Source organism: Chionomys nivalis, chromosome 1 (assembly GCF_950005125.1).
Source record: "Chionomys nivalis chromosome 1, mChiNiv1.1, whole genome shotgun sequence".
Taxonomy (NCBI): Eukaryota; Metazoa; Chordata; class Mammalia; order Rodentia; family Cricetidae; genus Chionomys; species Chionomys nivalis.
In genome coordinates, this window is record NC_080086.1 from 50,133,381 (window position 1) to 50,148,827 (window position 15,447).

Consider the following 15,447-nt stretch of genomic DNA (forward strand, 5'->3'; position numbering starts at 1 on the left):
AAGACGGTTTCAAAAATAAAAGCTAAAGCTGGAGAGGTAGCTCATAAGTTAAAATATTCTTAAGAGACTATTAAAACTCTGAGCTGTTTTAAATGCATTTCCTTCCAAGATCTTAATTTCTTAGTTAAGAAATCAGATTTTTTTTTTTTCCTCCTTAAGGTTGACTGGATGTTTTTAATTTTTTTCAGGTAAGAGTGCAGTTTTAAAATGTCTCCTGGATGTTCACAAAATCTTTCAGGAAAATGATCCAGCCTACATTTTGAATGATCTCTACATCTCAGACTACTGTGTATGGATTCAGAAGGCCAAGTAAGTTTTGTGTCCCTGGGCAATTTGTATGAATTTGCGTTTGTAAAACACCACTTACCTAGGAGGAAGAAAATGAAATACCTGGAGAGTAAATCTTAATGTGAAAGAAACCCATATAGCTACTAAACACTTTAGAAACAGCTGGATTCTAAGGGGCATGTGGGACTCACCCGGGCTACATAGAAAGACTGTCTCAGAGAAAGGGAGAAAATATAAAAATTCTCTCTCTCTCTCTCTCTCTCTCTCTCTCTCTCTCTCTCTCTCTCTCTCTCACACACACACACACACACACACACTTACACACACACGCACACACACAGGGAGGGGTGTCTAGGCTTTATTAAGATAGGCAGCTTGGTTGTTTAGAGAGATAGGTATAGGTGGATAAAAGAGATCGGTTTGATATATGTGTGTATACATATATGAATATATGATTTATGGCATTGTGTTGCTATAGCAGAATATCTGGCAGAAACAACTAAAGGGATGGATGATTCTTTCTGTTCACAGTTTAAAGCAATAGTTCTCATCCTGTGGGCATGACCCATGTTAATAACCTTTTCACAGGGGTTGCCTAAGACCACTGGAAGACAAATATTTACATTACAGTTCATTACAGTGATGAAGTAGCAATGAAAATAATTTTATGGTTGGGGTGACATTGTAAGCAGAGACTGTTCTTTTGTTCCTGGTCATCCAGACCCGAAAAATCACATAGAAACTATATTAATTACAATACTGTTTGGCCTGTTAGCTCAGGCTTCTTATTAACTAACTCTTACATCTTAAATTAACCCATTTCTATTAATCTGTGTATCGCCATGAGGCTGTGGCCTACCAGTAAGGTTCTGATGTGTCCTTCTTTGGCAAATGACATCTCTTTGACTCCGCCTACTCTCTGTATCTCTTCCAGTGTGGCTATATTCTGCCTTGCCATAGGCCAAAGCAGCTTTATTTATTAACCAATAAAAGCAACGCATATACAGAAAGACATCCCACATCTTGTCATGCATTAAACGGTTACAGCATTATGAAGGTTGAGAATAACTGGTTTAGAGGGTACATGGCAGGGAAGACATGGTAACTAGGGTCAATGTGGTGTGAACTTACAGCATGGCTTCTTCGTGTCTTATCAGATGAGGAGAAAGTCAGGCCAGGCTGTAGCTCTCAAAGGACCATTCCTAATAGCTTGGGTTCTAGAGCTATGCAGTTCTAAAGGCTCCATAGTCTCCAGGTGGTCCTTTAACCTTAACAAGTGGTAAGGCAGATGAGACTGTGGGGCCTTCTGGAGTCAAACCCTAACAGTGTGCACACAGAATTGCTAACCTCCTTTCTGAATGGAAGTCTCAAGACCAGGTACTTAGGCCTATACCTGCGGTGGGACTGTGTGTGCATGCATGTGTACTGACATTTGCATGTGTAAAAGTCACAAGATTTAAGTCTAATGCAAACAAGAGCTGTGCTTTTGTCCACTGACCCCTGACTTACCAAGTTCATGTCTCCAAGGGTAAGAAAAACTTTAGTCTTGCAGCATAGGTATTGAAGAGTCTGAACACTCGAAAATAGGCCCCAGCACTTGCTGAGTGACATTTTCTTGATTTGTAAAGCCATTTAGCATTGCTTCAATCAAGGAAGCAAAGTCAGCTGACTGTTAACTTAAAAAGACAGTGCATTTGTATGTCAGGAAGGACTTGAGTACATAGATCTACTTCTCATCAGGCACAGCTAGTGATCCACTTCAGTAGCGAGGGGCTGTTTGTTGAGATTTACAGAGCTCTTGATTGGAACAGTTTCTGGGTGCTGTAGAGCATGATGGCACAGTGTTGTGTCAGTGCTGACCAAGAAGGGAGAGAAGCAAGAGGCTTCTCTTACTGCTGTGATTGCCTTTTAATACCTCTTGGAATGATCGTGATACGGAATTTATTTCTTATTTCTGTTCACAAGGAAGCAATTACATTAGAGTGCAGCGTGAAAGCCCCCTAACTACCTGTTGGCTGGAGGATGCTCAGGGTTACTCCAGACATACCTGATACTATTCAGCATGTGGAGTCAGCATCTGTGTTAGAAATCTAGATTTTGCCAGATGGAAAATTGGATCTTTAATCCCTGAGGTCATAATGGCAGGCCATCACTTTATCTGGTTCTCCTGCTAATTGAGCTGATCAGATGCCCTGCTGCGATTTCCTGTTGTTACTTTTGTTTTCATAATATAATTAGATTGAAACAGTCTCTCAGTGTTGGTTGTTTTGTTTTCTGAGAGCAGGGATTTTATAAACATGTAATGAGTGTTGAGGTTTGTGCCAGGATCCCATTTTCATGAGTTCTCTTCTCCTATCTTGTGACATCGCTTATTAACCACTGAGCTATCTCTCCAGCTCTGACATCGCTTATTAAATACTGAGAAGACTACATTGTATTTTATAGACAGATGTAAGTGTGCAAGTTGCTATGGGCTCACCAGACATTCTTAAAGTTTTTTTTTTTTTTAAACTTGTTTTAAGTCATGGGAAACTGCAGAATTCTTAGGTTCTCAGTAATGAATTGTTCTGGTAGTAGTGATTTGTTTGTTTTTGTTTGTAAAAGAATAGTGTAGTCAGGAGTAGGAAAGGAGAGAGCTTGCAGAGACTCAAGCATTTTATAAACTACCTTTCTTCTTTGACTTCATCAATTTGAACCTCACTTTTCTTTCTCCTAAATAGGCTGTGTTTTACTGTGATAAATGATACCCATTTCTAATAATGTGTGTAGCCCATGAGGTGGCTTACCAGGGAAGATCTTAACCTGCGTCTGTGTTGGGTGGGAGAATCATGGCGACTGCCTGACTCGGCTTCTTTCTCCTAGCATTCTGTTCTGTCTACTCCGCCTACCTAATTTTCTGTCCTATTAAAGGGCCAAGGCAGTCTCTTTATTTAACCAATGAAATTAACACAAAACAGAAGACACTCCCCCATCATTTCCCCTTTTTCTGTTTAAACAAAAAAGAAAAGCTTTCACTTTAACATAGTAGGATTACATATAACAAAACAGTTATCAAGCAAGAATTACAGTTATAATATTTATATCTACTTTATCTTTTATCATAACTAAGGAAAACTATATCTATCCATTCTTCAACTCCATCAAAGACTCCAGAAGGATATAATATTACCTAAGCAAACAAGAAGTCCAAAGCTCTAGAAATGACAGAGACATCTCGCTGTCTGGACAGTCACCCAAAGTTCTTTTGTACCATTGGGGCATCCATCTTCAGCCTACAGGCCCATAGTATCCAGCAGACTCTTCCATGAAGCAGAAAATTTCAAAGACAGTTCAATCACTTTCTGCTGTGTCCTGCAGAATGTCTCACAGACTCTTTCATGAATCAGGAACCCCGAAAGACCATCTCACCTTTAGGCAAGTTCAGCAGTCCTCTCTCTGCGGGTTCTTTGTGTCCAGTTTATGCATCAGTCCAAGCAAGAGCAGTTTCTTGTCCAAATGTCTATTAAACTCCATAAGGTGCCTCTTCAGTGCCCATCTTCCTCTTGAAGTAGATTGGTGCTGCCAGGAACAGACATGTCTCATTGTCATGAAAAGTCCTAAGTTATTAAAACATTAAATGCCATATTCTGCAGTCTTTGAAAGATATGAAGAATGTCTATCTAACTGAAATGTATCTCTATATATCTAGAAAATCTAACTAACATGACTACAAGCTTGACTATTATTGATGATTATCCATTAACCTATATTTCTTAATTATACATTACATTTTTAAATGAACTATACAATCACAATACCTTAATCAATATCAGAAATACATATAACAAAATTGACCTTAAAATCCATACCAATGCAAATTATTCATATCTATATCATATCCCCTTTTAAATATAAAAGAACATTTATAAACAATATTTGGGAATATGGGTGCAGTTTTTCTCTCCAAACTGCTTCCTGCTGAATGGGGGCGTTGTTATTCGGGTCTTTTATGGGATAACCTGTGTGCTAGTTTCTTCTCAGTTGGCAGTTGAGTGAAGCAATTTTTTTGAAGGTGTTCACAGCAACCTTTCAGGAGGGCGTGGTCTATCATACCATATTGGGATAGAAACAATCCACAGGGTCTCATCCTCTGTGAAAACAAAAGAAGAAACTCCTTTCCAAAACATCATATCCTTAGATCCAAATTCTAAAATCATAATACCCTTATGATATCCATTCTTGGCAGCCCATATAATGAAATGTCTCTCTGTACTTAGCTCCTTTACAGTCAAAAAATTTAAAGAAAACACAATGTACATAATCCAGACTCTCTGTGACTTTTCCATTGTTACGTGGCTTATTTTTCTTTATTTCCTTTAATCTACAACTATCTGTACTCTGTCTCTTTAAAGACTTTACCCTTTTTTTTAAACCATTAACTTTATTCTTTTTTTTTTTCTTCTCTCTCTCAAGCCTACGTACACTCACCAACACTGTGGTCTTTTATGTCTGAATCTGTTTTATTGTGAATCTAATTTTTTTACTATCCAGGAGCATTTCTTAAAATGTTAAGCACTTCTTAAAAACTTAAGTTGCACCATGTAGGGGTAATACAGTACTGCCTGTTTACTGCCAGTCTAAAACTTAACTGTGCTATTATTATGGTAATTACGGTAGTTCCTGCCTGAGACCAGCACAGTTCAGCTTGGCTGAGCTGAGCCTCTCCTGCCTCAGAGCCATTTGGTGCCCCTGAGCCACAAGCAGTTCCAGGCACACAGCAGTCCACATTGCCATCAAACAAGCCCTAGCACTTTAATCCAAATGCTCCATTCAAAAGCTCATTCTCCCACAGGAGCCAGACAGAGATCGCGATGGCGGCACAGCCCAGGAAGCCGGCATTTTAAAACAGCCAGTTTTTTCCTGCTGCTGAGTCAGGAAAATTTCTTTGCGGCAAGCCACCCACAAACAGCCAAAAGCTGTGTTAAACTCTCTCTCCTTTTTTTTTAAAGCCCTCTCAGGTTTTTAAGTGGACTTAGTCCATCATGTTGGAGCACCACTCTGTTGTAAGAAGCGGCTGCAGGCTGCGTTCCCAGCGCTCAGCCGCCCAGCTAGTTTTCACCCGAAATAATTACACGGAAACAGTATTCTTTTAAACACTGCTTGGCCCATTAGTTTTAGCCTCTTTTTTTTTTTTTTTTCAACTTTAAAGACTGGATTTATTGGAGAAAAACAAAAAAACCCTCAACCCAAAGGATGGGATTTTACATCTCAAGACATCTCCCAAATAATAATGTCTACAGATTACAAATCATTTTCATAGAAGATATTTTTGTACAAATTTTACATGTATTCAGGAGCGGGACATAAGTCAACCCCTGCTTTTATTTTAACAGGAGTAGAGAGTGGGACAGAACAGCTTTCTTCTGGATGCAACTACCTTGAAGGGAAATAGACACGAAGAGGTCAAACTACCTTTTCATTGTCCACAACCAACTGTTTAAAGAACCCATTCAGCGGTGGGTCTCTCACTCAAGCCCACTTCCTAGCTACTAGCCAATCAAGTGAGCTGCTATGCCCACTGCTGCAGCACACTAAACCAAAGCTCCCGCACAGCAGGCCTAGGGCTTGCATATCAGGACCAAGTTCTCATTTGTCTGCAGGCATCCTGACATCCTACAACAGGGAAGCTTGGCCTCTTTGGAGCTGATCCTTACATCAAGGCGCAGATCAAAGCAGACGTCAAGCTATTGTGTTGCAAGAGAAGCAAGAACCTATTCAATACTTCTCTGCATATCCTTTATTCTTGAGGGAAGTCAGGAAACCAACCCCCGTAAACAGAAAACCACAGTCTAGGTCACATTAGAAACCCAAGCACCAGTATGGGGTTCCAGTGAAGGAAATGTATAGAAACCTCACAGCCCAGTAAGGCTGAAGACCTTTAACTCAACTCTCCTCACGTCACCAAGTCCATCAACTGAAACACTCTGACGGCAGCAGGAGCAGGCAGACGGGCAGGGACCGGAATCAGATAAAATGAATGCCTGTAGGAACAGGTGTGCCACTTACACACAGACTGCTTTTGGAAGGCTAAGTGTCATCAAGAACACGAGATGACCAGAGTGATAAGGTTTTAATAATGTAGATATATTTGAACCTCTAGAAAGAACAGATCTTAGAAGACTGGAATTTCCCATAACCGCTAAGTGCTTCCTCATCCAGGAAATGATCCATTCTACTCATGCGTCTATTGGAGGTCACACCATTTCCCGCACTACCTGGTATAAAATAACTGATCACTCCCCCAACCAAAGCTTTTCAAACCACGATTGAGCTTCCCATTTATTTTGGTCCCCAAGCAATACTACTTGTTAGTGGCCTGTAGACTCATTCCCAACTACCCCCTTGGGGAGTAAACAAACAAGCAAACAAAAAACAATTCCCTCTAGGCTGGCCCCAGTTAAGTCAGAATTAAAGTAGAAGGGCTGGCAGCCTCCTGGAGACTAAAATAACTTGAGAGACTAAATCTACCTTTCCAAGGATGGGAAATTTATTCAGATGATGTTTGGGGAATTCATAGGTGCCATCACAGGGTACGAATTAAAAGGTAGAAATCTCACTCTTCCTTGTGCCTTTCTCTACTGTCTAACTGATGCCACTGTGTCTGTCACTACAGTCCTGCTGAATGGAGCCCCAGGCACTAGCCACACAGGTAGCGGCTTGGTATCCTCAGAACACATTACAACTTCCCCATTCAAAAGCAGGAGCCACATCTCTCGGGCTACGGTGGTGATTCTCCAGTTACTTCAGTACTGTAAAAGGCTGCAGCAGCATGCAAAACAATTTCATTTCATTAAAAAAAGTTAAGAAAGGTCTCCAGGAGATGGTGAGTTTTATTTTTTCTTGTCTGGATAGAGGTTTGATTTGCCCTTGAGTGTTCCGGGGTGGAGACTAGAAGAAAGCACAGCGTGTGGAGGTCTACTCAGTGTGGTCGTCTCCCTCAGCCTCATCGTCACCATCCACAGAGAGAGCAGCATACTTGCTTGCAGAGCTGAACTTAGAGGCTGGGCTCTCCTCAGGTTTCTTTGGCTCAGGTGCAGATCTCGAGTCTTTATTGTTTTTGCCTTCTTTCCTGTCCAACTCCTTCCAGTGCTCTCTGCTCCCTCCGTCTCCAGGACCGCGACTGGAGCTCCCAGTTTGGCCTCTTAAGACACTCACCCCATCTACTTTGTTTTCATCTTTCCTTGATGGTCCGTCCTCAGAGGAATGAGCTGGAGCTACTTTCCCTCCACCACTTGTAGGGGACTGCTGCTCTGTGTCTGAGCTCTGAGATCGAGCAGGAGGGTTAGAGCTTCGCTTCACCCACGCATTCTCCTTTGGTGGAGGGGCTGGCATTACCTTTAGAGGCTGATCAGGTTTAGGAGGTTTGGAGGTTGGAGAGTGACAGTCTTCTTCTTTATTGAGGGTTTCATTTTCTAGAGACTTCTCACTCTCTCTCCTTCGTGTATTTCTACCAGATGTGGCTGAGGCCCCAGTCTGCGATGACTCACTTCCTGTCCTTGACCGTTCCCTTTCCTGAGTTTCTTCACTTCGCCAACTTGGGTGTCTCTCCCGCGGCCGGCGGTCTAGTTTTGGCTCATCCAGCTGCCGCTGCAACTTCTGCTCCTTCTGCAGCCGCTCTTCTACTTCTCTTTCTCGAGCAGCTGTGTCAACAGGTTTTGCCCCTCCAAATATAGAAGCTGCTCGGCTGGACTGGGAGGTGCTAGCAGAGGAATCATCTTCCTTAGGAGTACTCCGAGGCTTTAGATTCAGTTTGGGTCTTTGGGGGGGACCTCTGTCATCACGCCTATAATCGTCCCGAGAGTAATCATCCCTGGAGCTCCAGGACCGGTCATCCCTTCTGTCGTATCGGTCTTCATAACGATCTCCACCTCCTCTGTAGTCATCATCCCTACGGTACCCACTGCCAAATGCTCTTCTGCCGCTGCCTATCCTGGAGTCATAGCCTTGGTCATAGTCTCTGCTGCCTCGGTCGTCATAGCGATCCCGGCCCCCATAGGGATCCATATCTCGACGTGGGCCGTCCCGATACCCGTCCCGATACCGGTCTGAATCGTAACGATCTCGATACTTGTCTCCAAAGCTATCGTCGCCCCTTCTAGGTGGGTAGTCATCAAAGCTGTCTGCGGCAGGACGGGCCCTCCAGTCTGTGTCTGTTTTGTCAGAATCCCAATTTCTGTCTCGACCAAAAGAACGATCATCCCGGTCTTTATCCTGTGCTTGATCAGCAACATCCACTCGAATTCTCCGGTTACCTAGAGACTCTTCATTGAGACTCAGAGCACTGAGCAGAGAATCCAGGTCCTCAAATTCTGCATAGCCAAAACCTTTTAACCTGTCTGGATTGCTGGGTTCACGTGGTAAACGTACCGCGCTGATATTTAGTCCTCTAAAGAACTCCTTAATGGAGTCTTCTGTCACATCATAGGGCAGGTTTCCTAGGAAAGCAGTGTAGGGTGGTGATTTGGGAAGACGGCTCCGGTCGATATTGGGTTCCCGAGCAGCCCGTGGAGCAGTGGGAAGGATGGAACGGTCAATTGGAGGTGCCCTATACACATCGTCATCGTTACTGTGCCAAGTTGTTGACACATCTCCTTCCAGGTCGTCTGTTTCATCAGCCCAGCTGACTGGTTTGGGGACATAGGTGCTTCCTCCACCAGTACCCCCATCCTCAGCTAGAAAGTCTGTTAGGGAGATGGTCTTCCCCTTCTTATTCTTCTTTTTTGCTGAGGCCGCCATGTTGGGAGAGGGAGAGAACGCAAAGGCTAGTTTTAGCCTCTTATTGGCTAGCTCTTACATATTGATCTAACCCATTTCTAATAATCTGTGTAACACCACAAACTGGCTTACCAGGAAAGATCTTAACCTGCGTCTGTCTGGAGTGGGAGAATCATGGCTACTGCCCAGTTTAATTTTCTATAGTGAAACCACCATGTTTTTATATTTCACAATAGTTTGTATTTTCTTTATTCTCTATTTGATATTTTTATTATAATAATAAAAGCTGTATAATATTTTATTGGAAGTGCCAGAAAAGTATGGAATTCTGACCTACACAAAAACAGCATTCCATTTTTCCAGTCAGACATTTACTTTGGCAAAATTTTATTGAAGTGCTGTCCTTCTTGTATTGAATCAATGCAGCTATGGCAACAATGTAAGGTTTTCCTCATGAGGGTGTTTTGCTTCCATGCTGTCTGCTTCTTGTGGAACATGGAACCTTGGATTCTTATTAGGAGTTACGAGTCTATGGGGAAAACAAGTATTCCTTGTTTCCTTCAGTGTCCATGGCACTGAACCTTCCAGTGTGGTGCCTGCTGCATCAAACATGCCCTGAGTAGCAGCATGAGGGTTGCTGAGGTTTGACTTGCAGTCATGGTAACAGATAGATAGATCTGTGACAATATCCTGCCCTGTGGGTCCAGATACTTTTCCAGATAAGCCATATGTTACAACCAGTTTTCTTTACTCATGGCTGTAGAAGGAAGCCCAAAGAAAAACTGCTCCCTTTGGGAACCTTCCTGGAGGAAAGGGATTTAATGAACCATTTGTTTTGTTCATAAATGCTCCCATAGCACTTGGTTGAGAAATCGCTATGCACATCTTATGCCTTCCCTATAGTGGAATAATGTAAGCCCTCATCTCCACTAAAGCTTCAAGGGCCCTATGAGAGAACACTCATCTGGATCTACAGTGTCTAGTGTGAACAGCAAATTTTAGTTGAATTGAATGGGCCCTGTTAGTTAAAGGAAAAGTTTTTCATTGTTAAAAAAATGTAACTCTGGAACTGGTGAGATGGCCCAGCAGTTAAGAGCATTGGCTGCTCTTTCAGAGGACTGGGATTCAGTTCCCAGCACCCCTACAGAGGATCACAACTGTCTATATAATAACCTCAGGTCCAGGGGAGTATGGTTCCCTCTTCTGGCCTCCACAGGCTTTTGCACATATGTAGTACACATACATGCAGACAACACCCATAAACCAAATAATAATAATAATAATAATAATAATGTAACACTTGTAAAAGCTGTGAATTGGGGTTCAGCAGATGGCTCAGTAGGTAAAGGCACTTGTCAAACCCAACAACCTGAGTTTGGTCACCAGACCATAGTAGAAGAGAAAACCAACTCCTATAAGTTGGCCTCTGACCTCCATACATGCATCATATTATTGTGTATGTGCACACACACACAATAATAAATGAATGAATGCATAAATAAATAAGGTATAATTTTAAAAGCACTGTCCATCATTTGTGGCTTATCTTTGTTGAAATTTTCAGTTATGTTCAGTATTGGATTTCTTTCTACGTCTGACTCTTTCATGGTGGCCTTCCATGATTAATAGTTCTTGTAGTTCTGTCTTCTGAGAATTTAGTACTTTCCACCCTCTAGGTAATATAGGATGGGTAAGAGTATGTCTCATTGGCCATGTGACCTAAGAAAGTTGCTTCTTCCTCCTATGCAGTCAGTATATGTATTTTAATACTTCATCTATTTCCTGTCTGTCTGTCTCTCTGTCTATCGGCTTTTCAAGATAGGGTTTCTCTATGTAGTCCTGGCTGTCCTGGAACTCACTTTAAACCAGGCTGGCCTAGAACTTGGAGATGCACCTGCCTCTGCTTCCTGAGTGCTTGGACTGAAGGCATGTGTCACCACACCTGGCTCCCCATTCATTCTTAACCTAGTGGAAATACTTTGCACATACCCATTTGTAGCCTGTTTTACACTTAATAATATTCAATACATCTTTCCCCTTTATAATGTAGTTTCTATCAAGTTTTGTTTTTAAATAAGAAACTCCACACTGTCAAAAAAAGGTGTCTGTGCCCACAGAAGAGAACTGACAGTTAACTGAATGGGTTTTGTTTTGTTTTGTTTGGGTTTTGCTGGTTTGAAACAGGATCTTATGTAGCCCCAGGATCCTTTTCTTCAGCTTCCCTGATTCAGGGAATGCAGACACTCTCCACACATTTGGCTAAAACTATGTGGCTTTAATTTATAGTACATTTTGAAATGACAAGGGGACAAATAAGGCTTTATTTTTGTTCTTCTGCATATAACGTTTTTGTTATTCTTAAATCTAAATAAAATCCTGACAGTCTTCAGTATAAATATCTGAGCATGTAACTGAAGCATTGAATCGTTTCCTCTCTCTAATCCAGTGCAGTTTTTTTTTGTTTGTTTGTTTTGTGTGTGTGTGTGTGTGTGTGTATGTGTGTTACTGGGGATCATTCCTGCACATGCAAAGCATGCCCTCTGTCTCTCAGCTAACTCTCCAACTCCATCTAGCATAGTATTTTGTTTTCAGGGTAGGTAATTGTGCAGAAAAAGAATTTAAGATGTGTGCTTGAGGTAGGAGTACTGGCTGCTCTTCCAGAGGACACAGGTTCAATTCTCAGCACCCACATGGTAGCTCACATGGTACTATCTGTACCTCCAGTTCCTGGGGATCTGAAAGCATTAAGCCAATGTACATAAAATGAAATTAAATAAATTTTTTTTTTTTAATGTGTGCTTGAAATGCTGGGCCTGTTTACATTGAGCTGATAGTTTGCTAATTAATACTCTTGGAACATTTAAATTCCCACTCCTTTTTAGCATAATTTTTCCTCAAAAGCAGTTTTATGACCCTAAAGATACTGAAGCCAGAAGTCTATGGAAGGAAAATTTTTCTTAAAGACTTATCTTGAGGATGAGAAGCCTTCTACCTCAGCCTTGGTGATTATAAGTGAACTTAAACCATTTCTGTGCTGTCTCACAGTAGCTGAACACTAAGACCTCTCCGCTCTGCCCTATTCTTCTTCCAGGCCTGTGTGCTTAGCAGGGTGAGGTGTGCCCCTGGTTGCTGCAGAGGAGGAGGCTTCTTTGCCACTTTTATTCCTGGCATATCTACAGCAGGAGGGGTGGGATTGACTCATGCGAAGGTGCAGCATTAGTACTATATATCTTATAGAATATTGTCGCCTTCAACCTTGTTGAACCCTAAGATAGGACAGATGCTAAGACAGGTGTTGGGAAGGTTCTGGTGAACAAGTTAGACATGTTGTCTAACAGTGTTAAGAAGCTTTGGGGCCTTTAGAACTGATTAACCAAAGAGTGATTAACCCCTTCTGTGTGGCAGTATCGATTCTCACAGTAATGGATTGGTTCTCTGTTGAGCAGGTTGTTATAAAATGGCTCGGCTCCTTCATTTTTTCCCTCTCCTCTGCCCAGGTCCATTTTCTTCTGATATTCCAATATCCAATGTATGATTCTCAGTAGAAGATAAGCAGCTGAAGTTCTGTGATTTCAGACTTCTTAAACTGGGGGCCAAAATAAATTTTAAATTACTCAGTCTGAGGTATTCTGTAATAGCACAGAAAATGGATTAAAAACACAAAAATATTCAGTTAAGATCATAAGGATTGATGACAGCTAGTCAAAGGGCTGGGGATGTAAAGCTCCTGTCTCCTGTGTGTTCAGTTTTTAGCACCAGAAAAAAGAAAGTTAAAAATAGTAGCACAGACCTCAGATGCTAGCTAGCACTTGGGGGCCCGAGTTAGAAGGGTGGGAGTTTGAGACCAGCCTGGAGTGTGTGGTGAGACCCTGTGTCAGAACACTAGGTGGAGGTGAGGAAGAAAGAGAGCGTCAGACAATAGAGAAGTCACATGGTCTACCCAAGCTCTCACAAACTGTGGCTATATCACAGTATGGGCATAGGATGGAGGGAGATGAGGCTTATGGAAGCTGTGACCACTTCATCCTGGAAGTGGGGAGTGACCAAAGAGCCTGAAGCTGTGTACCTGTATGAGTGACATCGTCAGAGCACATTGTAGGAACCTACTGGAGTGGGGTTGGGCTCAAAGCTGAAAGACTTGCTTGAGGATCCAGGCTAATAGTGACTGGAACTTGAGTGGTGACCATGAGCAGGAAAACTGTTGTAATATGAGCGGCAGGGCTGCGTCCCCGGCACCCGGCCGCCCGCATGGCTAGCTTATGCCCCGAAATAATTACACGGAAACTGTATTCTTTTAATCACTGCCTGGCCCGTTAGTTCCAGCCTCTTATTGGCTAGCTCTTACATATTGATCTAACCCATTTCTAATATTCTGTGTAGTACCACGAGCTGGCTTACCAGGAAAGATCTTAACCTGCGTCTGTCTGGAGTGGGAGAATCATGGCGACTCCCTGACTCAGCTTCTTTCTCCCAGCATTCTCTCTGTTTACTCCGCCTACCTAATTTTTGTCCTATTAAAGGGGCCAAGGCAGTTTCTTTATTACTTAACCAATGAAACAACAGATAGAAAGATGACCCACCTCCATCAGAAAACAAGTCAGTGCTCAGAGTCAAGAGGTGGTAAGGCAGGTGGGGTACTACTTGGACAGGGTCAGAGAGAAGGGGAGGAGTGGAGCTGAGAGCCAGGTTCGAACTTGGTCAGTGAACCTAACTGCAGCACGAATTCTAATTGGTGTTAATAATAAAAAACTGGAGTCAGATATTAGGGAGAGAAAGCTGAGAGATCAGAGAAGCGGAGCAGCCAGCCATTTAGGGAGACCCTTTATCTCTACCAAATTCTCAGATCTAAGGGGCGATCCTGTCTCTACACATCCTCAGAATGCTTCTCCAGGCTGCGTTTTCAGACTGCATTGGAGCTTCTGTCCTCCCACCTTATATTCCTCTCTCTACTCAGCCATATTGCTCCTGTCTCCACCTCTCCTAGTTCTGGGATTAAAGGCTTGTGGCTCCCAAGTACTGGGATTAAAGGTGTGAGCTGCCACTGCCTGGCTCTGTTTCTCTTTTAGACTGGATCAATTTCTTGTAGCTAGTGACCTTAAACTCACAGAGATCCATCAGCCTCCCCTCTATGGGTAACTAATAGCTTAGCTCTGCGCTCTGATGTTCAGGCGAGCTTAATTTGTTAGATTACAAAGTATCACTAAACCTGACCAATGAAGGCACCTTTGACAAGATTTAATAATACTGGAGAGATTAGGTTGAGAGAGATGAAGAGGGCAGTCTTGAAAATGCTGTCTTAGTCTCTCAGGAACATCCAGGAAACACGCCAATAACATGTGGATCACAGCTGGGCAAGACGTCTTGAGAACTTGGACAGAGAAGGGATATGAATTAAACAGTGATGTGAGAATGCTGTCTACTTGCCTGGGACTCTGGTCCTCATGTGACTGTAATAGCAATCTTTCCTGGCTGAGAAAATCACTGTGAGAGAGACAAGGAAAACATGGCAGCAACATGCTGCACACATTGCCTGCTTGTTGCTGTGGTTAGTGGAAGAGCAACAATGGATTGAAGCTGCTTATATTTGGGCCAGTTTATTCTTGCAGTATACCTTTATTGATGCATGAACATCTTAACTACCACCCTTGCCTTTAGTTATGGGGCCATATGAGAAACTCTCAGCCCTCTAATGTGTTCTGAAGTTGCTTGTTATCTTGACTTGAGTCAGGTGATGGGGGAGAAGCTCACTTAGGCTTTGACAATAGAAACTAGTTTCTTAGTAGATGGTTGATTGTCCTCTGAGCCCAGGTGCTAAAAGTGGCTGGACCCAGGGGACTCAAGCCATGAAGAAATTCAGCAGCCTGCTTTAGCCATGCCCCTTGAGGCTGCTGCTTTCCATATACACCCTTGCTGTTCTAGAAGCTCTCAGGGGAACCAGAAATATTCCACAGCCCCGAGTTCACACATCCTTCCTTTTAGTGCAGATGGTGTAGAACCATTGGTTTGTAATTCCGGGAGAGGAAGAATGGAGCTGACCCCAGTGGCCATTCTCTCTTCTGTCCAGTATCCTTGGTCATAGCAGGTTGAAGAGGTGCTTGTGGAATGAGTCATACTACCCAGGGCTCAGAGTGTACCAGACACAAGCAAGCGTCATAAGGGCTGAGCTGTAGCTGCGGAGAGACAGTATCTCCGTGTCACTGATATTTATAATGAGCCTACAACACTGAGGGTATCTGGCTAAATTAAGACCTGCAAAGTGACAGGCGGATACTCTGGGTAGTTTGCCTGGTGTGGGAAGTTACTTCTCTGGTACATGGTTAAATGTTGAGTGCTGCATTGTCTTCTAATGACAAAGATGTAGAAATTTCAAAAAGCAATTGTGTATAATTCAAGCACATTAAACCT

The 15,447-nt window shown here is 42.7% G+C and overlaps 2 protein-coding genes across 2 annotated transcripts in view; one reads left to right on the plus strand and one right to left on the minus strand.

Annotated features, from left to right (window-relative positions):
• The window catches only part of Shq1 (SHQ1, H/ACA ribonucleoprotein assembly factor), a 121,404-nt gene that overhangs the window by 65,959 nt on the left and 39,998 nt on the right, over positions 1–15,447 (plus strand). The window contains exon 10 of the mRNA XM_057769482.1: positions 189–309. Coding sequence (XP_057625465.1) covers positions 189–309 — 121 coding nt within the window. The remainder of the gene's footprint in view (positions 1–188; positions 310–15,447) is intronic.
• On the minus strand, positions 5,468–9,074 carry LOC130874313 (eukaryotic translation initiation factor 4B-like). Its single transcript, XM_057769469.1, has one exon. It carries the CDS (start codon positions 9,061–9,063, stop codon positions 7,243–7,245), a length of 1,821 nt encoding a protein of 606 aa, XP_057625452.1. The 5' UTR covers positions 9,064–9,074; the 3' UTR covers positions 5,468–7,242.

What these genes read in the sequence shown, in the direction of transcription:
- LOC130874313 (XM_057769469.1), bottom strand. Translation starts at nt 9,063, where the DNA reads ATGGCGGCCTCAGCAAAAAAGAAGAATAAGAAGGGGAAGACCATCTCC.